General features: G+C 36.4%; 1 protein-coding gene across 9 annotated transcripts in view; it reads right to left on the reverse strand.

The window, feature by feature from the left end:
- Positions 1–5,070: 5,070 nt before the first annotated feature.
- Positions 5,071–26,632, reverse strand: part of CDC27 (cell division cycle 27) — a 73,361-nt gene continuing 51,799 nt past the window's right edge. For 2 of the 9 annotated variants that reach the window (XM_082706493.1, XM_082706491.1), the window contains exons 16-19: positions 16,877–17,005; positions 11,044–11,118; positions 10,016–10,108; positions 5,071–8,152 (exon numbers count right to left, since the gene is read on the reverse strand). In XM_082706493.1, the coding sequence (XP_082562619.1) occupies positions 10,034–10,108; positions 11,044–11,118; positions 16,877–17,005 (279 nt within the window). In that variant the 3' untranslated portion in view covers positions 5,071–8,152; positions 10,016–10,033. Of the gene's footprint in view, positions 8,153–9,991; positions 10,173–11,043; positions 11,119–14,569; positions 14,921–16,876; positions 17,006–26,632 lie in introns of those variants that run through there. The other 7 variants (XM_082706494.1, XM_082706492.1, XM_082706488.1 and 4 more) reach the window with 4 other exon arrangements.

The raw sequence follows: 26,632 nt of genomic DNA on the forward strand, positions 1-26,632 counted from the left end.
GTACATCTTCAGGGTAAATTCCTAGAAGTGGGATCACTGGGTTGAAAGTAGAAGCATATGACGTTGTGTTCTATACTGCCGATTTCCTCTTCATGAGGGTTGTGTCATTATGCCACCAATGTAGGAGATGACTTGTTTTCCCACAGCTTTGCCAACTGAATTTATATTCAAGTTCTGAATTTTTGCCCATTTATTGGGTGAAAAATTGTATCTCAATGTAGATTTTAACTTTTTGAGTATAGTTGACACAAGAGTACATGTTTTAGGTGCACAGTGACTTGACATCTCTAGGCATCTTTATTTTTTTAAGTAAACTCTATGCCCACCGTGGAGCTCGAACTCATGACCCTGAGATCCAGCCCGTGCTCTACCAACTGAGCCAGCCAGGTGCTTCTCAATGTAGTTTTAATTTGCATTTCTCTTATTGAAAGTGAACAACTTTACATGGTTAAGAGCCATTTTTAAAAAATCTTTTTGGGTCTATTCATGTCCTCTCTCAAAACTAAACCTTTTTATACATTAGGAGTATTAGTTTTTTATTTGTGACATATGGGCAAATATTTCTTCCTAGTTTGTCATTTGTATTTTTTTTGTCATGCAAAAGGGTTTTAGAGTATTCAAATCCAGCATTTTTTGTTCATGATTCTTTTTTCCTGATATTGGGTGGCTTTTCACTTTCTCAGATGCTTTTTTTTTCCCCCCTCTCAGATGTTTTTGAAAGGATATGTCTTTTCTTTAGCTTTGTGGTTGTTTGTTGGAGAGACTTTATACCAGAACAAAGTCTTTGGCATTTTCTGACTTCTCCTAGAATGTGAATGGCTGTACTCTAGTCCAAGGAATTTCATGGATAGAATTGTTGGCTTTAGAACCCTTATCTTTCAATTCCATCCTCTTGGTTGACGCACTTTCTCTTTTCTGTCAGTCATACATTTCCGCCTTCTCTTTCATTACCTCTTCATTACCCATTCTCCCCCAGGAACACGGCTTCTGAGGCTGCTACCCCGGCTCTATCCATTTTCAAACCTTTCCCTAAAGCAATGACTGTGACCTACTGAGTGCCAAACTGTGTTCGGTATTTTGTATTTATTATTCCATTTTTTACCCCCTGTAGATTGTTAATGCTTCTTCTAAATGCACGCCTCCCTTCTGCTGTCTCATGGAGTGATTCAGCTCCTTTCCTCACTCTCTACACCTACAGGCTTATGGTGGTAGCAGGATCCTTACTGGATCCCCTGCTCTGTCTGCCCCCTGCCCCCCACCACTACTTGGAGGGGATTTGAAGTTACAGGCTTCTAGTAGTGAAGGCATGAGCCCTGTGTAGTCTTTATTTGTTCTGGTCGATTTGAGAGTTGTTTTGGCAAAGTGAGGGGCAGATCTGTAATCAGGCTACTGCCATTGCTTTTCAGCCCCGGGAGTCTCAACATGCTTAGTAGAAGGATACATTTCAGGACCTAGTCATGACGAAAGCCACTGAAAACCAGCAATATACATGTATCTTCATTGAGTATCAGTGGTTATAAATGGTAGTTGAAGTGGGAGTCGAGAGAGTTGGCGTCAAGATTAGCAAGGGGGACACGCCGCGTAATAGTGGCTTGAGACTTTATCAAGTTGAAAGTTTGAAAAAGTTTAAGCATTTTCTTTAAGACTGTGGGCAAGACAGTGAGTGCTTGTTACTGTAAGGCTGCTACTGCTCAATGTAATATTGGTGGTCCTGGCCATAGCAGTTAAAAAAGAAAAAAGAAATGAGGTATGTTATAACAGCATTAAAAAGGGATAAGTATCATTTGAAGATAGTATAACCTTACAAACCTATAACCCTACAAACTCTTAGGTAAGAAAGTTCACTAAGTTGTATACAAGATCAATGGCCACAAAGCAGGAATTTCTTTACCGCAGTGTGGCAGGGCTCTTGGCTGTCTAACCAATAGCCATTCTCCCTTCTTTGCTCACAAAATCTGTTTCTTTGTGTACGACATCAGGAGATAAGTCATGATTTATCTAAACCAGTCATAGCAAACCCATTCTGTTTTACCAGATTCTAAATTTACCAGCATCCCCTGAAGCTGGGGATGAATTCTATGACGAAGTCCTGGCCAGTAATGTGTGAGCAAAAGTCTGCCAAGTTGTTCCTGGGAGTTTCCACTTTTTGCAAATTTCTGGTTTCTTGAAGCCTTGGTTTCCTCTTGTGTCAGATCATACATGCCTTACCTTTTAAGACTGTGAAGATGAAGTAAGATATTCTCATATCAAAGTGATCCATAAATATGAAATAAAAAGTAAGTAAATGCTAGTGTTATTCAAGATAGTCAAATGATTACGAGCACAGATGTAGCATTGGTATAAATGCTACAGACTGGCAGTAAGTTTAAGAAGTGCCATTATATACAAGGAAATCCCTTTACCCAATCTTATTATTAAAAAACTAAGAATTGATGAATTTTTTATGTAGCACCTGGCCCAGTGATTTAACTCACAAAAGACTAAGAATCTAGCACCACAGAGAACATGTGATTTGCAGATGGTTACACCTCTACAGCTGTTAAGTTCTAGATCAGGAGTTGCAAAATATAAAATGTCAGATCATATATACAGTATAATCTATACTACATGTATATATATTTAAAAATATACCCACAGGGGTGCCTGGGTGGCTCAGTGGGTTGGGCCTCTGCCTTCGGCTCGGGTCATGATCTCAGCATCCTGGGATCAAGCCCCACGTCCAGCTCTCTGCTCAGGGGGATCCTGCTTCCTCACCCCCTGACTGCCTCTCTGCCTACTTGTGATCTCTGTTAAATAAAAAAATCTTAAAAAAAAATACACACACAAATACATATAGTAACTGTTGATGCTTTATAGGCCACATAGTCCTTGAAGCGAGAAAGCAGCCACGGACATGTAAACAAATAGGTATGGCTGTTCCAATAAAAGGAAACAGGCCATGAGCCATTTGGCCTGCAGGCCATAGACAATCCTTGTTCTAGACTCAAGAGTTTATTGTTTGACAGTGAACTTGTCTCACAGGATCATGTCTTGGGATCAACCTAATCATTTTTCCATGACATCATCTCAACCCTATTATTACCATTTTATTATTATTACCACAGTGCAACCAAAGCACTTTCATGGTGATTTATCACATTTGATCCTCAGTCTTCTGTGAGCTAAGAAGGGTAGATCTCATCTTCTTTGTATTGATCAGAAAAAGGCTTAAACTATTTAAGGTCACAGAGCTACTGAGGGGCAAAATCTCTATTTCCTAGAGATCTGTTTAGTGCTTTTTAAAAATATACGACTAAAAACCTTAATTCTACTTCATTGTTCTTAGCTTCTACTGTTAATCCTTTTCTTATTCAAACTCCTGTGAAGCATTATGATTAAAAAAAAAAAATTTTATTTATTTATTTGACAGACAGAGATCACAAGAAGGCAGAGAGGCAGGCAGAGAGAGAGGAGAAAGCAAGCTCCCTGCCGAGTAGGGAGCCCAATGCGGAACTCAATCCCAGGACCCCGGGAACATGACCTGAGCTGAAGGCAGAGGCTTTAATCCACTAAGCCACCCAGGCGCCCCGCATTATGCATTTTTAAAGACTTGAATTTATTCCTTAATTGTAGGTTTTAGTGTCAAATTGAAAATTCTATTTTGACGGTATTGAATATAAAAAGAATGGTTGTGATAGGAGAAGAAATTGGTAGTGAAAAACTTAACTTTGTTTTCTAACTTAAAGCAAATTCTAGTCATTTAAGGAGGGATAACACACTTTCAATTTTAGTGTGAGGAGAAAAACAGAGAGGCAGGATATAGATCAAATCACCATCAAAGGACTATGCATATGCTAGATCTGAACCTACAGTTGATACTAAAATTTCCTCTGTAAAACCCAAACTTTTATGTTTCGCTATAACAGATAACTTAAAAACGGAGAGGACACCGAATAGTCAACATGAGACATGATTTGAAATTGCCAGAGGAAGTCCTCTTCTTTGAAATACCCTAATGCCCAAGTGTCCAGCTATATTACCTAATACCCGAAGCCTTTTCCTTTTCTGTGAAATGGAATATCACCTAGTTTATAGGGTTGAAGAACTGAAAATACTATGGGCAGATTAAGTAACACAGTACATATGGTAAGATTTCATTAAATGCAGCTCATTAGCCAAGTTTGCACTTATAAAGAAAAAGAAAACTTACACTGAACCATTAATTAGCAGATAAACAAGCCAAAGATTGCTTCCTGTTTACACTTCTACTAGTTATCCCTGTCCAGCTGACAGTAAATGGCCGGTCCTAGGGAAGATTATAAAGCCTGTCGTTTGCAATGATCTGCCAACTCATCCCACTTCATGTGTCTTCTCGATTTCTACCCCTACAAGTCTGAACAAAACCATTCAGCTCTCTATACTTTATCCAAGATAACTAGACCAGGGTAAAATTTAGTTTCTACATTCTACTTCTCTCAGGATATCCTTTCTAGGGATGTCTGGGTGGCTCAGTTGATTAAGCATCTGCCTTTGGCTCTGGTCGTGATCCCAGAGTCCTGGGATCCAGTCCAGAGTTGGGCTCCTTGCTCAGGAGGAAGCCTGCTTCTCTCTCTGCCTACTGCTCCTCCTGCTTGCGTGCTCTCTCTGAGAAATAAGTAAATAAAATCTAAAGAAAAAAAATGTTCTTTCTTGATTTTTAAAAGATTCTAATTGGAACAAAAAAGCTTTGTGTCACCTTCAAATACATTTCAGAAATCATATGATTAAAGAATAAGCAGGTGACTTGCAAAGTAGCAGCTGCTGGCAAGAGGCTTCTGTAGTTTAAAGAAAAATATATTCTAAAAATTAACACATTTTTGTCACAATATTTATCTGGAAATTCCAAATAATACTAAAAAAGGATGTGAGTTTTTTTTTTTTAAAGTGTATGTATGTATTAGGAGAGGGTCTAAGTTTAAAAAAAAATTAGAGAAACACTGCCTTAGACTTTTGTGGCATATAAAACTGTTAATTTTTCACTATTTTGCTGTGCCTTACTATAAAAATACAGATGGCACAGCTGTTATGTAGCTTCAACAACTTGATTATAAATTGCTTTCAAAAGTAATTTATTGGGATTTTCCGTATCCTTTAATGAATTGCAAATATATTAACAGAAAAGGCTTTCTCCCCGCCCCCAAGGACTGTACAATTTCTGAAATAAGTCAGGAAAAGCAAAAAAAAAAAAAAAAAAAAAAAGACACAAAATTACATTGTTTCAATGCAAATAGAACACACACATCACACCCACACTTGCATTTTTCTGGATTTTCACAAAGAAAATGGGTCACCATATTTCTCAGTGAAGACCCATACTATATTCTGGCTAATCAGAGACTTCCAAACTTTTTTCTTCAAAAAGAGCATTTTTAATAGACTAAATACTGGTTATCACTGAGTTTTTGTTTAAGGTACAACAGCAGCATGGTTCAAATGTAACTTGCAGTTCTTGGAAAAAAACAAAAATTTTAAAATAATGAAATACAGAAAAAGTTGGGACCACCTTTCATTATTTTGAGTTCCATTGTTCACTTGAAAAAATTATTTCCAACCTTCTAAAATCCCAGAGTTAAGAACCATTTCCAAGGGGGAAAAATATCCAATGCCAGAACATAACTTCCAAACAAGTGTGTGTGTGTGTGTACACATATATGTATGTGTATGAAAAGCTTAGAGACTAAAAAAGATGTTATTCGTAGTATTTTAAATTTCCTTCAAAGTAACTACTGAAATTTCAAGCAAACATTTTGCTTGATCAAAATGTATATCCTTTTCTGTTTATTTGATCCTCATTCCAGGCAAAAAAAAAAAAAAAAAAAAAAAAAAAAGGCAAGCAAGCAAGCCAGAAACAGTTACTAGGTGGGAATACGGTTTCAAATACCTAAACGTTTTGAAAGTAGGTATGAGGAAAATGAAATCAGGCTAAGCTTGGGCTGAGCATCCCATAGCCAGCCATTGCCATGGTGTGCCTTCCACAACTATCCTTTTATCCTTGGTCTCAAAATTAGTACCAGAAAGGTTCTCGCCTCTGGCACAGGACATAAATTCCTACTTTGTACAAAAAGATAATTATACATTAGCAAATTATGTTCTAGCTCAGCTTTCTCCAGGCTTTGTAATAGAGCTCAGGTTGAAGGTTTCTATGAAATTTTGTATTTGATAATGTTATATAGCTGGCTTATGATTCGCCAATTAAAAAAATAAAGGTATATAAAATTAAATATTACAGAACTAATGAATAAAATGGAATATTTGTTAGAATCCAAGTGCTAGCCTTTGGGAATTTTTAATGATATTCATTTACTCCCAACCTTTCCTTTTTCTTATAAATTATTTCTTTAAGCAGCACATATTACATGGATTTAGGTAGGAAATTTTGTTAAATATCTCTCTGGCATCCAATACCTAATCTAAGACTCTGACTTGAATTAATTTATGGCGATATTTAATCCACATTCAAATGAACAGATTAACAGTAAATGATAGGAAGTTACTGAAGCTACAGGTTAAAATTTTGTTCACATCTTCTGTAATCCACCTTATTTTTACAACTTGACTAACAAGTACAGGTAACCAGTAGATAAATTTCTCCTTCATCAAATAATCCAAAATAATAACCGTAGGCCTGTCATTCATAAGAAACTATAATTTGTTATATTCTGACATTGGCACTTAAAAAAAAGTTAACAACTAAAGTTTCTCTAAAAATTTCAATACATTACAATAAAGGAGGTACACAATTTAAGACTTTAAATCTGTTACTGTGAATTTCCAATAATTCCCATTTTTTTATGCATAATTAGATCTTTAAAATTGTGGCCATTCCCCGAAGACACCAATTTATGAGAAACTCAGGAGAGAACTCACCTCCTTCATAAGAATGGGGTTTTTCTTTTGCAGCTAAAATTTTCTAATAGCCTAAACCCAATCACTCTCGGTAAATGTTTTGGTGACTCACGCTACTGAAAATAATTTGAAGCAGAGAGCCGGAAAGAATGGAAATGACCTCAACCAAAGGTAACTACACATTCTTGCACCCTGCTTACACACTTAGAAAAGTCAAAGGGATATTTTCTTGAACAAATATAGAGTCAAGATTATGGTACAATTTTGATTGTATTAAGGCTTTCACTATCATGATCTCTTAAAGTCTCTCCACTTTAGTGTTCTCATTTTGATTCTTATGGTGAACTTAAATGGCTATTAAGGGCCTTGTTTTGGCTTTTCAGTGGGCAAACACTCTACCATCTCTGAATGTTAAAGGTGATCCCACAGAGCTCAAAGAGAAGAGGCAATATGGTAAAGGGACAACTTTAAAGTTTGCAATACCAAGACAATGATCAACACTTTGAAGCAAGATGAATAAATTAAAATTCTTGGTTAGACATTAAAGCATTCTTGCCAAGAATAAGTGTACACTGTATGGAGGGATATTTGATTCCTACACATGAGTCCCAATGTGCCCATTACATTTGCTTATGGGAGACACTGCAAGTTTAAGGTAATTTACATTCCTTGGCAATCAAGTTACTCTGTTATAGGCAATGTCTTTTTATTGTTCCATCTGGCACTTGCTAACACCATTCTTGAAGAACCTAGAAATGAAGGTCAGTCACTCTGTTAATCAGGAACAGAACCAAATAAAAACAAATTTTTTGGAAAAACGACCAAGAAATTCTGGTTCATCACTATTTTCCGTATCTAATGGTTCCTTCAAGATAAAACATAACTCTTCCTTCCATGATAGCTTTCCAACAAAGGGAGATTAAAAAGAAAAACAAAAACAAAAACAAAAAAAAACACATAAAGTTCCCCATCCTACCCCCTAAATTGCCATTCATACTGGTGAAAGAGCCAGTCTTGTTAGCAGCTAAATATTGCACTGCCTTTCATTCTGTGTACAGTCAGGGTCCAATGAAAGTGGCACACTCATGGTATAAGTGATGGATGATGACACTGCCGGCTCAAGAGTGAAGACTCAGTATATGGAGGGACAAGAAACATGTCAGCACTAGTCACACATCCAGTTGCAAAAGTCTGATTTCCAGAAGTTAAAATTCATCACTTTCAGCTGCATGAAGTTGTGTGTCGTCTGCATCTGTCATGCTGCTCTCCTGGGATTCATCTGTTCCCACTTTAAAAATAAAAATAAAAGTCTACAGTAAGGTATCTGACAAATCTTTCTTCTTGGTTCATGAAAACAAGTAAGGAAAACTATTCCATGCAGAGAGAGGAAATCTTAAATTAAGGCCCTTAAAAATCCTGATATCCTTCAATAAAATGCAACTCAGGTTCCTTATTTTACAGCATGTCTGAGATCAGTTCATTGCATTTAACCTTTAAGAGTTTTAAATATTAAAGCTGCCTCTCCCTAATGAATTCCTTATTCCTACCCTAGCTAAGAATTAGAATTAGGGTAGGAATTATTCCTACCCTAGCTAGGAATTACGTATTTAAGACACTGAAAAAAGACCGACATTTTCTCCAACTCTTGACTCTACTTTGGGAACAGTCCCTGCTAGTCCACAGAAATATAAAATACACCCTCAGTTTAAAAAGGGTTATTGGGATTACAGGAATTATGATTTTAGTTAAAGCCTTCTGCCAAGTTTTCTGGAACAAAGGCATCTTAGTTCATCTCATCAGAAGTTTTTCAATTCTCTTGTTATTAAAAATACTATTAGGGGCGTCTTAGATGGCAGTCAATTGAGTGACCCACTCTTGGTTTCAGTTCAGGCCGTGATCTCAGTCAGGGTTGTGAAATCAAGCCCTGCATCCAGCTCCATGCTAGGTGTAGACTTGCTTAAGATTCTCTCTCTCCCTCTGCCCCTTCCCCCGACTCCCCCACCCTTCACCCCCCAGTCTAAAAAGAAAAAAAAAAATCTTAAAAAAGGACTCAGGGAGTGCCTGGGTGGCTCAGTGGGTTAGGCCTCTGCCTTCGGCTCGGGTCATGATCTCAGGGTCCTGGGATCGAGCCCTGCATCGGGCTCTGTGCTCAGCAGGGAGCCTGCTTCCCCCTCCACCCACTTTGCCTGCCTCTCTGCCTGCTTGTGATCTCTGTCTGTCAAATACATAAATAAAATCTTTAAAAAAAAAAAAAAAGGACTCAGTTCTCACTAGTTATTTTAAGATATACACTCAAGTGACGAGTGCCTCAGTCAGTTGAGCATCTGACTCTTGGTTTCAGCTCAGGTCATGATCTCATGGTTCCTGGGACAGAGCCCCATGCAGGGCTCCACGCTCAGCAGGGAGTCTGCTTGAAGATTCTCTCCTTCTACCCTTCCCCCACTTGCACGCTCTCTCAAATAAAAAAATTTAAAGAAAAATCTTAAAAAAAAGATATGCACTCAATTTAGGGATAGAGTATTTACTACTGCTTTAAACTACTTCTTTGTTCACTCCTCTTCTTCACCCTTCAATTTATATACATTAGCCGTATTTTTAGATTTTGAATTTGCTAGAGTTTCGGAGAATTTGAATAGTCATACTGCAGATCTGTCAATACTTTCTAATGTGCATAGATTTATTTTTCATTCACTTAGCACTTACAATGTCTTCAACATACTCTCACCTCTATCATTCCCACCCCACCCCGCATTCCTATGAAGCAGGTAAGGCAGGCATTAGTTATGTATTTAAACCTCAACTGAGGTCCTAGGAAAAACTTGCAATGGATTTATCAAAGTCACACAGCAAATTAGATCCAAAATGATTAGTTACCTGATACCACATGCACTTGTTAACATATTGCCCTATTTAATTTCTCTAAAATTCCATTTAGTATAAAAAAATATACTACGGTTAAAAAAAATAAAAAGCAGACTACAAATCCTTATGCAAAGGTAGCTCTCTGAATATTTAATACTCAAGAAAACTTCCATGTTTACTTTATGTCATAAATAAAAATCTGTCCCCCTTTGCCTAACTCTGAGGTGATGTTTTATTAGCTCTCTGGTTTGATACACATACAAACCTGGTTCTTATGGATGATACTCACTGATCTGTTCTTCTTGGGTTATTGGCTCCTCATCATCTGGAAGGTAGCGCTTATCAATTGCCTCTTTAATCTGGTTATTGGCTCCTTTAGGATCTAAATCCATAGCCCAAGAGAAATTCATCAGGGCGAGGTGCGTTTGACCTAACTTCTTGTAAACCTAAAAATAAACAGCAGCACTACATTTTTCATTAAGTTGTGAGCTTCAATTATAAAATCCTATACATTAGTAATTTAAATAGGCTTCTGATTTACATGCTACAAACCCATTCTGATAAGTAGGCCATTTTCATCCTATAGAAAAACTCAAGACTAACCTAGTTCCTTCTAATATATTCAGATATTTTCAGAATTCCTTGCCTCTGACAGTGAGCTTCCAATAAATCATACTTTGACTGGATCAATGACAACTAAAAGAAATGGACTATAAGCTGCTTGATCAGCATTTATTTACACTGATTTTAAGAGCTGTTACATCAACTCTAAACACCTGTCCACTGTTCCCAGTTACCTTAACCAGTTGGCATCTAGTGGCCAAGTCTATAAAGTCTTGACTAGTCTGTCTTAGAAATCTTGGAAGCCAAAAAAAAAAAAAAAAAAAAAAAAAAAAAAAAAAAAAAAAAAAAAAAAAAAGAAATCTTGGAAGCCAGTTCTTCTCGCTAAGACAACACAGAACCATTAATTTTCTTCTTTTAGGGGATGCCTATGTATTTTGTTCATCATTGGAGGCTAAGAGCTTTCCAAGACACAATATCCGTTATGAACTCAGGACTGCCATTGGCTGTTAAGTGTTAATACATGCCCAAAACCACAGTATGTTTAGGATTATGGAGTGTGTGTTCTTACTCCTAATCAGGATATCATCGTCTTAAATGTTTTAACTTAATTCATTCTTTATTCCCAGAGCATTTAGTTCAGAGCTCTAGCTGAATTTGCTCAACAGATGTTGCACAATATGTATTGTATTTCTTCTTCAGAAGTTAATACTTGTTATCAAAGTCACAATTTAGGACCATGGCCCCAATCTTTACCTTTCCTATTAAGAAGTAAACGAGGGATTCTTTGGGAACAATTTGTTTCAATTCTTCAAGTTCTTGTAAAGCAGACTGAAAAAAGCAAAGAAAAACAGAGTAGCAAAATTTTACAAAGTTCTAATTAAGCAAGTGTCTTTATTTGATTTCCCAAGTCATCTTACCTAAAGCTTATACTAGATCTTAATCAATGCACTTCCTTACTGCATTCGTTCTTGTTGTGAAAATAAAACGGATGAAAATACTATGAGAACAGGAACTAAGAAATGGCAGGAATTCACCAGAGTACACTGAGAGCACACACATGCAGGTGACAATGCTTGCTTTTGTCACCATTTTATTTATTTATTTATTTATTATTATTATTTTTTAATTTTTTATTTTTTATAAACATATATTTTTATCCCCAGGGGTACAGGTCTGTGAATCACCAGGTTTACACACTTCACAGCACTCACCAAAGCACATACCCTCCCCAATGTCCATAATCCCACCTCCTTCTCCCAAACCCCCTCCCCCCAGCAACCCTCAGTTTGTTTTGTGAAATTAAGAGTCACTTATGGTTTGTCTCCCTCCCAATCCCATCTTGTTTCATTTATTCTTCTCCTACCCACTTAAGCCCCCATGTTGCATCACCATCACCATTTTATTTAAAATAACAATACTCCATTACACTGTGTAAAAGCATTTTGAAAACTAAGTTGCAGAATAAAACAATTTTGAAGTTCTGTTAATAAACCTTTTCCCTTATGCAAACAACTAAGCTTTGAATACCAACCTGTCATTTTAACTAATGATGAAGAGTCTAAAATTTAACCCTCTGAATTAAGTCAAAACTGTCTAGAAATCTTTTGACCATTGTTGAAGGGCTGGGGAAATTGAGAGAAAAGATAAAGAAATAGATTTGCATTTAAAAGACATGACGATCAAAAATGAAACTGGTTCCCCAAATGAGATATTGTCCATTTTTCACCTAGCAAATGGACAAAAATAAAAATAACTTGATGTTGCATAAAGTTACCATGAGAAAGAGGAATCAGGCATTCTCACCACTGAAGGTGGAATTGTAAACTGATGCAACCTGTTTGTGAGGACAGTTTAGCACTATCTATTAAGTTAAAAACTGCACCACTGATTCAGCAATCTCACTGCTAGGCATTTATCTCAGGGGTATATTCGAAAAAGTTCACTAAATCACCTTTGTAAGAATATTCAATCCAACATGCTGCTGCAAATCACAACAAGGTGTGTCTAATCATAGCCTAGATAAATAAATTGTGGTCCATCCTCTATGGGACACTATATCTGTAGGTGCTCAACCGTATGTTAAAAGAATTAAAAAAACAAAAAACCAAAAGCGAGATGCAAAAGAGTACATGCAAAAATACTATTTCTTTTGTAACAAAATATATATCACACATATACAAACAGCTATGTGGGTATTCCCATGTTTTATATTTATGTGAGCATATATATATATTTTTCTTTTTTCTGGCAGAAATCAATACATATATGCCCCATATATATGGCTGACTCTTGGGGAGGGAGTGATTGAGGTAAAAAGGGAGAAGAGACCTTCTATTTTTTCCTTGGTAGCTTGCTTTATTTTTTGAAATTTCTAACATAAATAGATTTTATTTCTCTTTAATGTCCACAGAGGTTATATACTTTTCTTCTCTATTCCTCTTTGTAGTAAAAACAAAATCCAATATAATTTAGGATTAAAAAAAAAGGTAAGTATCAAATATCTCTCCACAGGAGTGTTAAAGTGAAAAAAGCAAATTATAGAACAGTATGTGAAAAATGACCACAGTTATGACAGCTTAAAATAAGACACATTTTTTTAATCTTGCAGTCTGTGCATTAGAAGTCTAATATGAGTCTCACTGGGCTAAAATCAAGGTGCCTTCCTTTCTGGAGGGTATCTGTTTCCCTGCCTTTCTTGGCATCTAGAGGCTACCCACAGTTTTTGGCTTGTAGCCTCCTTCCTCCAACTTCAAAGGTAACAAAGTCTGGTTGAGTCTTTCTCATTCTGGTTCTGATTACAGCTGGGAAAGATACTCCACTTTTAAGATTCATGTGATTAGACTAGGACTGCCTCAATAAGGCAGGATACTCTCCCCAACTCGGGTCTGTATCTTTAATCTCATCTGCAAAGTTTCTTCTGCTGTGCAAGGTAACACATTCACAGGTGCTCAGGATTAGAGCATGGACATCCTTAAGTGATCATTACCCTGCCTACCACCAGAGGTAAGTCCAATTTGTTAGGTACAATTAAAAATACATAAATAATAAGGAAAAAGATCTAAAGAAGTATGTTCTGAGTTACCAATGCTCCTCCCTGAAAGGTCCCCTTATGAGGCACATTCAACTTTGTATTTTTTTATACCTTCATATTATTTGAATTTTTGGGTAATAAGCCTGTTACTTTCATAAAAAGCCCCCAAAGAGATATAAGGAATAAAGTAGTGATCAAAGACAGTGGGCTAGTAAAGGTAGCAGAGGATTATATGGGCATTTGGGTAAATTAGGGGATTTATTCATTGATTGGTATAAGACTTTAGTATTCTCTCTCCAAGAAGGGTATAAAAGATAAGGAACCAATCTTATTTCACAGTTCTAAGAGAGCTTAATACATCCTTACCTGACCCTCTCTTACCGTAAGGCCAAATGTAATTTCTTGGCTTTTGTAAATTTTTTATGTAAAAAATATTACATAAATTTTTTATTTTTTACTTTTATCTAAAATAAAAGATTAACAAAAAATATTTTTGTGTGAAGTAGTATGTAAGTAGCTGGGTGGTAGGTTCCATGGACTCATTATCACAATATAGTGATGTCTGAAGTTTTCTCTAATAAAAAGGAATAAAAAATATGGGACACCTGGGTTGCTCAGTAGGTTACGCCTCTGCCTTTGGCTCAGATCATGATCTCAGGGTCCTGGGATGGAGCCCTGCATCAGGCTCTCTGCTCAGCAGGGAGCCTGCTTCCCCGCCCCCGGCCCCTGCCTGCTGGTCTGCCTACTTGTGATCTCTCTCTCTGTGTCAAATAAATAAATAAATAAATAAAATCTTAAAAAAAAAAAAAAAAAAAGAGTAAAGGCACACACACACACGTGCATGTGCACTTTCTTAGCGTATTTATTTTAAAGTGCTGCTTTTTACACAAGTCTGTAAGGGGCTCTGGAGCATCCTTAACACTTCATTGTCTTCCTAACTGCTGGCAACCTAACAGAAAAACTCAAAATACTGCTGGGCTGAATGGGTCTTAGAATCACACCTGCTTGTCTAGGAATGGAAGACTTATTACACATGATAATTCTACAAGGTAGACTGTTTTCTAGTCCTTCCATACTACAAAGTATTGTAAAATATACATGGAATAAAAAATCAAGATAAAAGATCTGTGGTCACAGATATCATTTACTTACAATCACTGTTAAGACCTATCAAACATTACTGACAGGGACTGATGAAGCCTGTACCACAATGAAGAAGTCTGAGACTGATTTTAATATTGCAAAAAAGCAATTTTCACACTGGTTGGGTCTCTAGACTTCTTTATACTCTTAAAGCTTATTGAGGAACCCAAAGAGTTTTTGTTAATGTGTATTATAGCTATCAATACTTACTATTATCAGAAATTAAAATGTGAAAAGTTTTAAAAACATTTATCCATTAATTTAAAAGTAACAACACCAAAGCATTACATGTTAACATAGATAATATTTTTTAATGAAAAATAACTTTTCAGAACAGTAAGTCAGTAAGAATAGTGGCACTGCTTAACATTTTTTCAAATCTCTGGTTAAAATGGCTGGACTCGCTTATCTGCTTCTGCATTCAATCTGTTCGCCATGTGCTTTTGGAAAATTCCACTGTCCATTGGTGAGAGAACAAGAGTGAAAAAGGCAAATAACATCTAAATATTACTCTGGAAATAGTTTTGACCTTGTAGACTCCTTAAAAGGACTTTTGGGGACCCCCAGAAGTTCACAGGCCATACTGAGAACCACTGTTTTAAAGAAGTATTAATTGGGACAACAAACCCCAGTCCTTCACTGCTCACCACACAGCTCAGAATGGATAGGGTTTCTATAACTGCGTGTTGTAATTGCTATAAACATTTCATGCCTCTATCATACCTGCCTCCCTGATAATCTAATTACAAAGACTCACTGAGAAACAGTATCTAACATAGTATCAGAGTTCTCATTTCTGCCTGACAGACTTAAAGACTTACCTGATGTCAATGCAGCTCAAGGCTTTTGCCACAGAGAGGTTGCCACCATTTGCTTTCCATTTTTCAAGCCAAGACACTTCACAAGTAATCCGTAACTTTTCCCCATACTCCTTTTTATTTTAGTAGCGTTAGATTGGGTATACCCGTGCATCAAGGTAGGCCTTATCATTTAGTCAAACCCTAAGCTGGTATTCAAAAATGACTGTGACCATTATAACTTCAACAATGGGTCAGATTAGAATTTGGGCTTCTTGAACCAAGCACAGGGCTGATTTATATGGCATACTTGGGTAGAGGTGATGGCATTAAAATGGCTCTGAGAGTAATAAATTGATTAAAATCCTTCAATTGAAGAAACTGACCACAAATGTAAAGAGGTACAATGAAGCAGAAACATGAAAATAAATGGTGAATTACAATTATAGTACCTCGAAGAGCAAGTTAAAAGTTGAAAAGTGTTTCTTAGATTTAAAAGTAGCTTTTACAGAAGAACAAAAACAGTAGGACTAGACACCTACTTCTTAATAAAGAAAAACAGAGTGAGATAGGGGAATCACTGAATAAATGACAATCCATCCTACCTATCAGTATTTCATAAAGAATAAATTAGGTGGTTGATTTTATGTATCTTTGTTAGTCTGAAAATATTAAGAGTTTATCATTGGTTTTGTATTTTTCTATTTCAGCAAATGTCAATGTGTCCTGGAAGAACTGATTTCTAAGGAGTCTACTGAAATGGATTATTTGGCCCAACATTTTCTGTGCATTTAAATTTGGGGAGTTTTTTGTTTGTTTTTTGTTCGGTAAGTTTTTACTCTTTTTAGGAAGAGCCTAAATTTATTAAACAACTAACCTGAACTTTAAATCAAAACTTTGGATTCACGGTTTATGATTTAGTAAATGATGACAAAAACCCCATGTCATTTTGTGTCTCTTTTTCCTTTCTCAATTTTCCTTATCTTCTTTGTTTTTTTTTTTTCCCATGCTAGAGCTTCACAATTTGGAAAACAGTGTGAGAAGTAAAGAGATAAACACATCATGCTAGACCAAGTATCTCTATCATAAGCTTTCATAACTCACTATTACTTTTCCTTTATGTACTCAACATGCATTATTTTTGTCATTATTTGATTAATGTCTGTTGCCCCTCTAAAAGGGTACCATCTGGTGAGTTCTTCAAACGCAGGAAATGTGATTGCTTTGCTTGCCACTATACTCCTAGTCACTGACATGTAACAGGTACTCAGTAAACATCCGCTGAATAATGCACACACATTCATTTGCCACCTGCTCAGATATTTGGGTCCTAAGAGAATGGTTTAGGTCTTCCCTTTAAGATAACTCCCTGATGGAAAAACTGTCTTTCTATATATGGAATTCTTACGAGGGATAACACATATTCCTAAATATCCATACAATCCATCCTACCTATCAGTATTTCATAAAGAAAATCACAAAAGAAAATGAAGATTCTGAAAATGGCAAAAATAAACTATTAGAGATAAAAAGTATAAATAACTTTTGGTCTATTAAAAGAAGGGGCAAAACTTAAGCAATAAAATGCAGAAAACCATTGAGATACATATCTTACCTTATATTTTTCATTTGCAAATAAAACTGAGGCTCTGTGAAATTTGCATAGAGGGTTCTTGGGATCAATGACAATGGCTTTGTTTAGGGTATCCAAAGCCTTCTCGGATTTTTTCAGTGCATGCTGAACCTATAAGAAATAAAGATCATATTAATGTTTCCTTTTGACATTTATGAAGAAAGGGAAGAACCATATACTGTGACTCAAATCAACATGAAGATAATAAGACTACTGAGACATCTGGCTGGATCAATTGGTAGAGCGTACAACTCTTGATCTCGGGGTCATGAGTTTGAGTAACACTTGGACATACAGATTACTTAAGAAAAAAAGAAACTAAATCTACTAAAGTTGTATGGTGTGAGAGGGTTTTCTAAGAGTTAAGAGGACTTAATAGTTGATTACCAGACTATTAACAGATTATCTCTAAAATCTCTTCTAATTCTAATTCAACTGCTTAACTTTCCAGGTGAGAATATGGACATCACGTTAAATAACTTGCTCCGGGATCAGAACCTCGGTCCTCTGGCACCCAATCCACCATTATGTATCCCAAACAATAATCCACAGTGATTATTTTATCTTTAGGGCAGATATTTAGTACCTTTAAGTCTAAAAGACAAGAAAAACCTTGATTTTCCCCTCACAGGAAAATCTTACTATTTAGTTAGAGAATACTTACATTTCAATATGTTTATTAAATATTAGGCTTTTCAAAACTATGTTCAAATAAACACTAGAGGATTTGGCTCTAAACCCTTACCACCAGCACTGCTTCACTCAGAACAATTACATCTCTACTTATTTTAGGAATTTATTTTAAAAATAATTCTTCTGGGGGCGCCTGGGTGGCTCAGTGGGTTAAGCCGCTGCCTTCGGCTCAGGTCATGATCTCAGGGTCCTGGGATCGAGTCCCGCATCGGGCTCTCTGCTCGGCGGGGAGCCTGCTTCCTCCTCTCTCTCCCTCTATGCCTGCCTCTCTGCCTACTTGTGATCTCTCTCTGTCAAATAAATAAATAAAATCTTTAAAAAAAAAAAATTCTTCTGTTTTACAAATCTGAAAATCATTGATCTGGAATACGGTGAAGTAAATATTTTAAATAGCATTAAAAAATCCCACACAGTATTTACCCTAAAGATACAAACGTAGTGATCCAAAGGGGCACGTGCACCCGAATGTTTATAGCAGCAATGTCACAATAGCCAAACTATGGAAAGAACCTAGATGTCCATTAACAGATGAATGGATCAAGAAGATGTGATATATATACACAATGGAATATTATGCAGCCATCAAAAGAAATGAAATCTTGCCATTTGCGACAACATGGATGGAACTAGAGCGTATCATGCTTAGTGAAATAAGTCAAGCAGAGAAAGACAACTATCATATGATCTCCCTGATATGAGGAAGTGGTGAGGCAACATGGGGGCTTAAGTGGGTAGGAGAAGAATCAATGAAACAAGATGGGATTGGGAGGGAGACAAACCATAAGTGACTCTTAATCTCACAAAACAAACTGAGGGTTGCTGGGGGGAGGGGGTTTGGGAGAAGGAGGTGGGATTATGGACATTGGGGAGGGTATGTGCTTTGGTGAGTGCTGTGAAGTGTGTAAACCTGGTGATTCACAGACCTGTACCCCTGGGGATAAAAATATATGTTTATAAAAAATAAAAATTAATTAAAAAAAAATCCCACACAATCCCAAGCATCACCATTCATTTGCATATACTCATGCTATGTGATGCTCTTCCTTGGACAAACCATATGTTAAAAAGAAAGTGTAAGTGCATGGATGTAGCCGTGGAACCTGAACAAATACCATTCACTGTAACAAGAATGTGAAAGTAGGTACTCCCAAAGTCTGGTTGCTAATTTCATCTACATGATGATCTTTTTTTTTTTTTTTTAAAGATTTTATTTATTTATTTGACAGAGAGAAATCACAAGTAGGCAGAGAGGCAGGCAGAGAGAGAGAGAGAGAGGAGGAAGCAGGCTCCCTGCTGAGCAGAGAGCCCGATGCGGGACTTGATCCCAGGACCCTGAGATCATGACCTGAGCCGAAGGCAGCGGCTTAACCACTGAGCCACCCAGGCGCCCATACACGATGATCTTTGTAGAAGGTTATTGCTACATGTGGCCAAATATTCTGCCCACCAAATTGAAATCCTAAACATTAGTTCTCTAACAGAGAAAAGCATATTCTATTACTTGAAAACATCTTCAAACAAACCACACAAAATTTTTAAACTGTCTATTCCACAATAACTTTAAAAGAAAGCCTACTTTAAAGATGTCCAACTTCACTAAAGGGTATCAAATGGTACTTAAGTTTGATTTGTTTAAGTGATGAGAAAAATTCTTTGTTGATATATTTTGCATAGTATCTAACTATGAAAAAAGTTACCATGACAATTAGAAAATGTTATAAAGAACTGTAATTCTTCTCCCAAAATGAACAGTGAAATTCCCAACACACATAATTTCCTCACATTGTATGCCCAGTCCCACAAGCTCGCTGAGAGAAGTGAAGGGGAGGGGAGAGAGGGAGGGAAGACATGGGTAAGAGGCAAGAACAAGAACTACTGGTACCGTGTTTACAGAGAAACTAATAAATGAGATTTCAAAAAGCAAACATACTTCTTCTCTGATTGAAGTACAACTTATTATCAAACACTTAAAAAAAAAAAATGGTGATCCAAACACTGACTCAAGTGACTCAACCCAATTAGAAAAATGATCTTACACCATGCATGGATTTGAATAATTTTTAATATCCTATCCTGGAAACATTCTATACATCTTAAGATTAAAAAAATTAAGTTTCTGTTCTGATTTTTAAAAAACAGATTTTTATGACAATATTCATAATATTGACACGTACATATTAGAGCTAGTTATCATCTCCTTTTGACTTTTTTTTTTAACTTTTCCTTTCTTAAAAAAAAAAGTAAGAGCCAAACTCCTTTAAAGCTTTGAACTGTGTATACAGAAAATGAGAGTGCACTCTCTCTTGCTTTCAAAAAAATAAAATTTATTTAAAAAAAAAAAAAAAAAAAAAGGGCATCAGTGCCTGGGTGGCTTGGTAGGTTAAGCATGTGCCTTCAGCTCAGATCATGACCTCAGGGTCCTGGGATCAAGCCCCACGTTCTTAGGCTCCCTGCCCAGTGGGGAGTACCTCCCTCTCCCTTTGTCCCTCTCTACCACTCCTGTGTGCGTGTGCTCTCTCTCTCAAATAAATAAAATCTTTAAAAAAAAAAAAAAAGAGAGAGAACAAAAGAAAATGAGAGTGCAGTGAACATAATGTTTAGTCCAACAATCAGGATGCAGTTGCTCCTTTCTATTCCACCAGATACTGCACCTTTCCATTAAGTGTTACCTGATGAGACGATACTTCATATTTTTTACCATGTGCTACTCTACCTACAGCACCAAAATAACCGGTAATGGAGTTTTTTTAATGACTGAGTTGCAACTCCTGATCTGTTAATTTATGCAAAATCTGTGTTGAGTTAACCAAATTGGTAATCATCTTTGCCCTCATCATTCTTCTAGTTATTCCACTCAGTCAGTCTTTATGATTAATGGTTCTAAGATCAAACAGATCATATAGACAGACAGCACAAGTATTTGGGGAAACAGTGTCTGTTATATTATCAAATTATTGGAAAAATTTTATTTCATTATCTTTCAGATTTCATAAAGTGTAGTATATATAACACCTACTAAATGATTCTAAAATACTGAAATTTTCCTTCAAGTGTAAAATATATACCGAGCCTGTAAATTACTGTGACTAGACTTTACTGTCATTCTACTACATTCTTGCGTACATATGTATATAGCTATGTGTGTGATTACGTGATCTATGTGATACAGATTATGGAACTGGGCAGGTTTGAGTATATATCCTGTGCTTTTTTCAGAAATAGGTGCAATGTTTACACAGCAGCATTACTTGTCAGGCTTTTATTGCTTGCTGTTGTTTGCTGTGTAAAAGAAATGTGTCAAACAAGTTTAAAGTTTAGTGTGTTCTGAAGAAGGGTGTGAACAACAGTGTTCATGGGCTTTTAGAATGCTTTCCATTTTCAGTTCTTGTAACTCAGTTGTTTAGAACTTAAAAGCAATTCAAATAATATGAACATTATCTCCTACTAGAAATAATGTTTTCAAGTTTTCATGGCACATTATGACTTTAAATGTCTCCCCACCTCAACAGTAAAGTCTATGGGAGACTCATGAAGATTCATGAAATGTCCATAGTGACTGTTAGTCATGTTGAATAAGTCTAGTATGAACAAAGTATTTTATTGCACAGAGTAAAAAAAAAATAGTATGTTGCCTAACAAAGCTACTGCTGTTTTATTACAACATTACGTTTTGTTTTTATAAAATGTACCAAGATTTGAATTGATAACCTTTATTTTACATGGAAAAAACCCAGTTTCTTTAAAAAGCAAAATGGTGATTCACATCACCTTTTAAAATTTTAATTAGTTTTGGGAGAATATCCAAGACAACAGAGGAGTAGGAGATCTTAGTTTTGTCTGGCCCCAGGAAATTAGCTGGATAGCTATCAAATCATTTTAAACACAACTCAACTGAAGATCTAAGAAAAGAACTGCTACAATTCTACAAATAGAAGAGCAACCACTTTCTGCAAGAATGAAAGACAGAAAAACTCACCTCAAGAAAGAACAAGAGGCAGTACTGACTGCCAGGGACCTAACCAGTATGGATATAAGAAAGATGCTAGAACTAGAGCTCAGAATAACAATTACAAAGCTACTAGCTAGACTTTAAAGGCTATTAATGAGATGCAATAAAAAACGGAGGCTCTAACTGCTAGGATAAAGGATGCAGAAAAGAGAATTAATGGATAATAAAGAAGCTGAGTAAAAGAGATAAACAACCACTGGATCATGAGGGGAAAATCAACAGATAAGTGATACCATAAAGCAAAACAATATTAGAATAACTGGGATCCCAGACAAAGAAAGAGAGAGGGAGGGCAGACGGTATACTGAAGCAAATTATAGCTGAGAACTTCCCTAATCTGGGGAAGGAAGTGGCCACTCACGTCCAGGAGGCACAGAGAACCCCCTCAAAATCAATAAAAATAGATCAACACCTCAACATGTAATAGTGAACCTTGCAAATCTAAGACAAAAGAGAAAATCCTGAAAGGAGCTCAGGAAAAGAGGTCCATAACCTACACAGGTAGAAACATGAGCCTGGCAGCAGACTTATCCACAGAGACCTGGCAGGTCAGAAAGGACTGCCATGATATATTCAGGGTGCTAAATGAGGAAATATGCAGCCAAGAATACTTTATCCAGCTAGGATGTCTTTCAAAATAGAAGGAGTGATAAAATGCTTCCAGGAAAAACAGAAGCTAAAAGAATTTGTGACCACCAAACCAGCCCTACAAGAAATATCAAAAGGGATCTAAAGTAACATAGGCCAGAAAGGAATAGAGACAATCTACAGAAACAGTGACTTCACAGGTAATAACAATGGCACTAAGTTCATATCTTTCAATAGTTACTCAAAATGTAAATAGGCTACATAACCCAATCAAAAGACATAGGGTATCAGATTGGATAAAAAAGCAAGACCTATCCATACACTGTCTGCAAGAGACTCATTTAAGACCCACAGATACTTCTAGATTGAAAGTGAGGGGGCAGAAAATCATTTATCATGCTAATGGACATCAAAAGAAAGCTGGGGTAGTAATCCTCATATCAGACAAATTAGATTTTAAACCAAAGACTCTAGTAAGAGATGAGGAAGGACACTATATCATAATTAAAGGGTCAATCCAAAAGAAGATCTAGCAATTGTAAATATTTATGCCCCTAACATGGGAGGAGCCAATTACATAAACCAATAAATAAAAAAATTAAAGAAACACACTGATAACAATACAATAATAGTAAAAGACTTTAACACCCTACTCACTGCAACAGATTATCTAAGCAGAAGATCAGTAAGGAAACAAGACCTTTGAATGACACACTGGACCAGATGGACTTCACGGATATATTCAGAACATTCCATCCTAAACTAAAAGAATACAGTCTTCTTGAATACACATGGAACATTCTCCAGAACAGATCACATACTGGGTCACAAATCAGGTCTCAACCAGAACTAAAAGACTGGGATCATTCCCTTCATATTTTCAGATCACAATGCTCTGAAAGTTGAACTCAACCACAAGTGGAAATTTGGAAGGAACTCAAATATTTGGAGGTTAGAGAGCATTCTACTAAGGAATGAATGTGTCAACCAGGAAATTAAAGAAGAATTAAAAATATTCATGGAAACAAATGGAAATAAAAACACAACTGTCCAAAACTTTTGCAATGCAGTCAAGGCAGTCCTAAGAGGTAAGTATATAGCAATACAAGGCTTTCTCAAAAAACAAAGTTCTCACATAAGCAACCTAACCTTACACCTAAAAGAGGTAGAGAAAGAACAGCAAATAAAGTCAAAACCCAGTAAAAGAACAGAAATAATAAAGATTAGAGCAGAAATCAATGAAATAGAAAACAAAGAACAGTAGAACAGATCAATAAACTAGAAAATGGTTCTTCAAAAGAATTAATGAAATTGATAAACCCCTGGCCAGACTTATCAAAAAAGAGAAAGGACCCAAATAAATAAAATCATGAATGAAAGAGGAGAGATCATAACGAACACCAAAAAAAAAAAATACAGACAATTATAAGAATATAATATGAGCAACTATATGCCAACAAATTAGGCAACCTGGAAGAAGTAGATGTATTCCTAGAGATGTATAAACTGCCAAAGCTGAAACAGGCAAAAATAGAAAACCTGAACAGACCCGTAACGAGCAAGGAAATTGAAGTAATAATGAAAAATCTCCCAACAAACAAGAGTCCAGGGCCTGACAGCTTCCCAGGGGAATTCTACCAAACATTTAAAGATTTAATGCTTATTCTTCTGCAGCTGTTTGAAAAAAAGTAATGGACCGAATAATGTATGGAGCTACTGAATCACTGTGTTGTACACCTGAAACTAATGTAATAGTGTCACACTGTGTGTCAACTATACTTCAATTAAAAAAAGAAAAAAAAGAAAAAAAAAAAAAGAATGGAAGGAAAACTTCCAAACTCTTCCTGTGAGACCAGCATTACCTCTATCCCCAAGTCAAAGACTCCACTAAAGAATTACAGACCAATATCTCTGATGAACATGGACGAAAAAATTCTCACCTAGATACTAGTGAAAGGTTTCCAACAGTACATTAAAAGGATTATTTACCATGACCACGTGGGATTTATTCCTGGGCTGCAAGGGTGGTTCAACATCCACAAATCAATCAATATGATTATACTACATAAATAAAAGAAAGGACAAGAACCATATAATCCTCCCAATAGAATCAGAAAAGCCATCTGACAAAGTACAACATCCTTTCTTGATTAAAACTCTTCACAGTGTAGGGATAGAGAAAACATACCTCAAAATATCATAAAAGCCATCTATGAAAAGCCCATCAATGGGGAAAAATTGAGAGCTTTCCCCCTAAGGTCAAGAACATGACAGGGATGTCCACTCTCACCACTGTTGTTCAACATAGTACTAAAAGTCCTACTCTCAGAAATCAGAAGAAATAAAAGAAATCAAAGGTATCAAAGTAAACAGAAATAATAAGAAATCAAAAAGAAATAAAAGGCATCCAAATCAGCAAAGAAGAAGTCAAACTCTCACTCTTCGAAGATGACATGTGGAAAACCCAAAAGACTCCATCCACCCCCAAATTGTTAGAACTCATTCGGGGATTCAGCACAGTGGCAGGATATAAAACCAATGCAGAGAAATCAGCTGCATTTCTATATACTAACAATGAGGCAGAAGAAAGAGAAATTAAGGAGTCAATCCCATTTAAAACTGCACCCCAAACCATAAGATACATAGGAATAAACCTAACCAAGGAGGCATAGGATCTGTACTCAGAAAACTACAGAACACTCATGAAAGAAATTGAGGAAGACACAAAGAAATGGAAAAATGTTCCATGCTTATGGATTAGAAGAACAAATATTGTTAGAGTGTCTATGCTACCTAGAGCAATCTTTACATTTAGTGCAATCCCTATCAAAATGCCACCAACTTTTTTCACGGAGCTAGAACAAAGAATGCTAAAATTTGTATGGAACCGAAAAAGACCTCAAATAGCTAAAGGAATATTGAAAAGAAAACCAAAGCTGGTAGCATTGCAATTCTGGACATCAAGCTCTGCTACAAAGGTGTAAACATCAAGACGGTATGGTACTGGCACAAAAACAGACACATAGATCAATGGAACAGAATAGAGAACCCAGAAATGGACCCCCAACTCTATGGTTAACTGATCTTTGACAAAGCAAGAAAGAATATCCAATGGAAATAAGATAGTCTCTTCAACAAATGGTGTTGGGAAAACTAGACAGCTACATGGAGAACAATGAAACTGGCCCATTTCCTTATATCATATAAAAATAGGCTCAAAATGGATGAAAGACCTACATGTGAGGACAGGAATCCATCAAAATCCTAGAGGAGAACATAGGCGGCAACCTCTTAGACCTTGGCCCCAGTAACTTCTTGGTAGACACATCTCAAAAGTCAAGGGAAACAAAGGCAAAAATCAACTACTGGGAGTTCATCAAGATAAAAAGCTTTGGCACAGCAAAGGAAGCAGTCAACAAAACCAAAAGACAACAGACAGAATGGGAGAAGATATGTGCAAATGACATATCAGATAAAGGGCTAGTATCCAAAATATATAAAGAACTTATCAAACTCAATACCCAAAGAACAAATAATCCAATTAAGAAATGGGCAGAAGACATGAATAGACATTTTGGCAAAGAAGACATTCAAATGGCCAACAGACACATGAAAAAATGCTCAACATCACTTGGCATTGGGGAAATACAAATCAAAACCACAATGAGATACCACCTCACACTGGTTAGAATGGCTAAAATTAATCAAGTTAGGAAACAACAGATGTTGTTGGCAAGGATGTGGAGAAAGGGGAAACCCCTTACACTGCTGATGGGAATGCAAGTTGGTGCCGCCACTCTGGAAGGCAGTATTAAGGTGCCTCAAAAAGTTGAAAATAGAGTTACCCTATGACCCAGTAACTGCAGTAGTATCCTAAGGATAAAAATGCAGTGGCCTGAAGGGGCACCTGCACCCCAGTGTTTATACCAGCAATGTCCACAAGCTGAACTATGGAAACAGCTCAGATGTCCATAGACAGATCAATGGAATATACTATACTCAGCCACCAAAAAAAGTCTTGCCATTTGCAATGACATGGATGGAACTTGAGTATTATGCTAAGTGAAATAAACTAATCAGAGAAAGATAATTATCATATGATCTCACTGATATGTGGAATTTAAGAAACAAAGCAGAGTATCATAGGGGAAGGGAGGGAAAAAATAAAATAAGATGAAATCACAGAGGGAGACAAACCAAAGAGACTCTTAACCATAGGGAACAAACTGAGTGTAGCTGGAGGGGAGGGGTTTCAGGGGATGGTGTAACTGGGTGATGTACATTAAGGAGGGAATATGATACAATGAGCACTAGGTATCATGAGACTGATGAATCACTAAACTCTACCTCTGAAGCTAATAATACACTATATGTTAATTAAATTTAAATAAAAAATAAAATAAAAAGAATTTTAATTAGTTTTTGACATACCTATATCACTCAGCAGC

Source organism: Mustela nivalis, assembly GCF_964662115.1.
Source record: "Mustela nivalis genome assembly, chromosome: 17".
NCBI lineage: Eukaryota > Metazoa > Chordata > Mammalia > Carnivora > Mustelidae > Mustela > Mustela nivalis.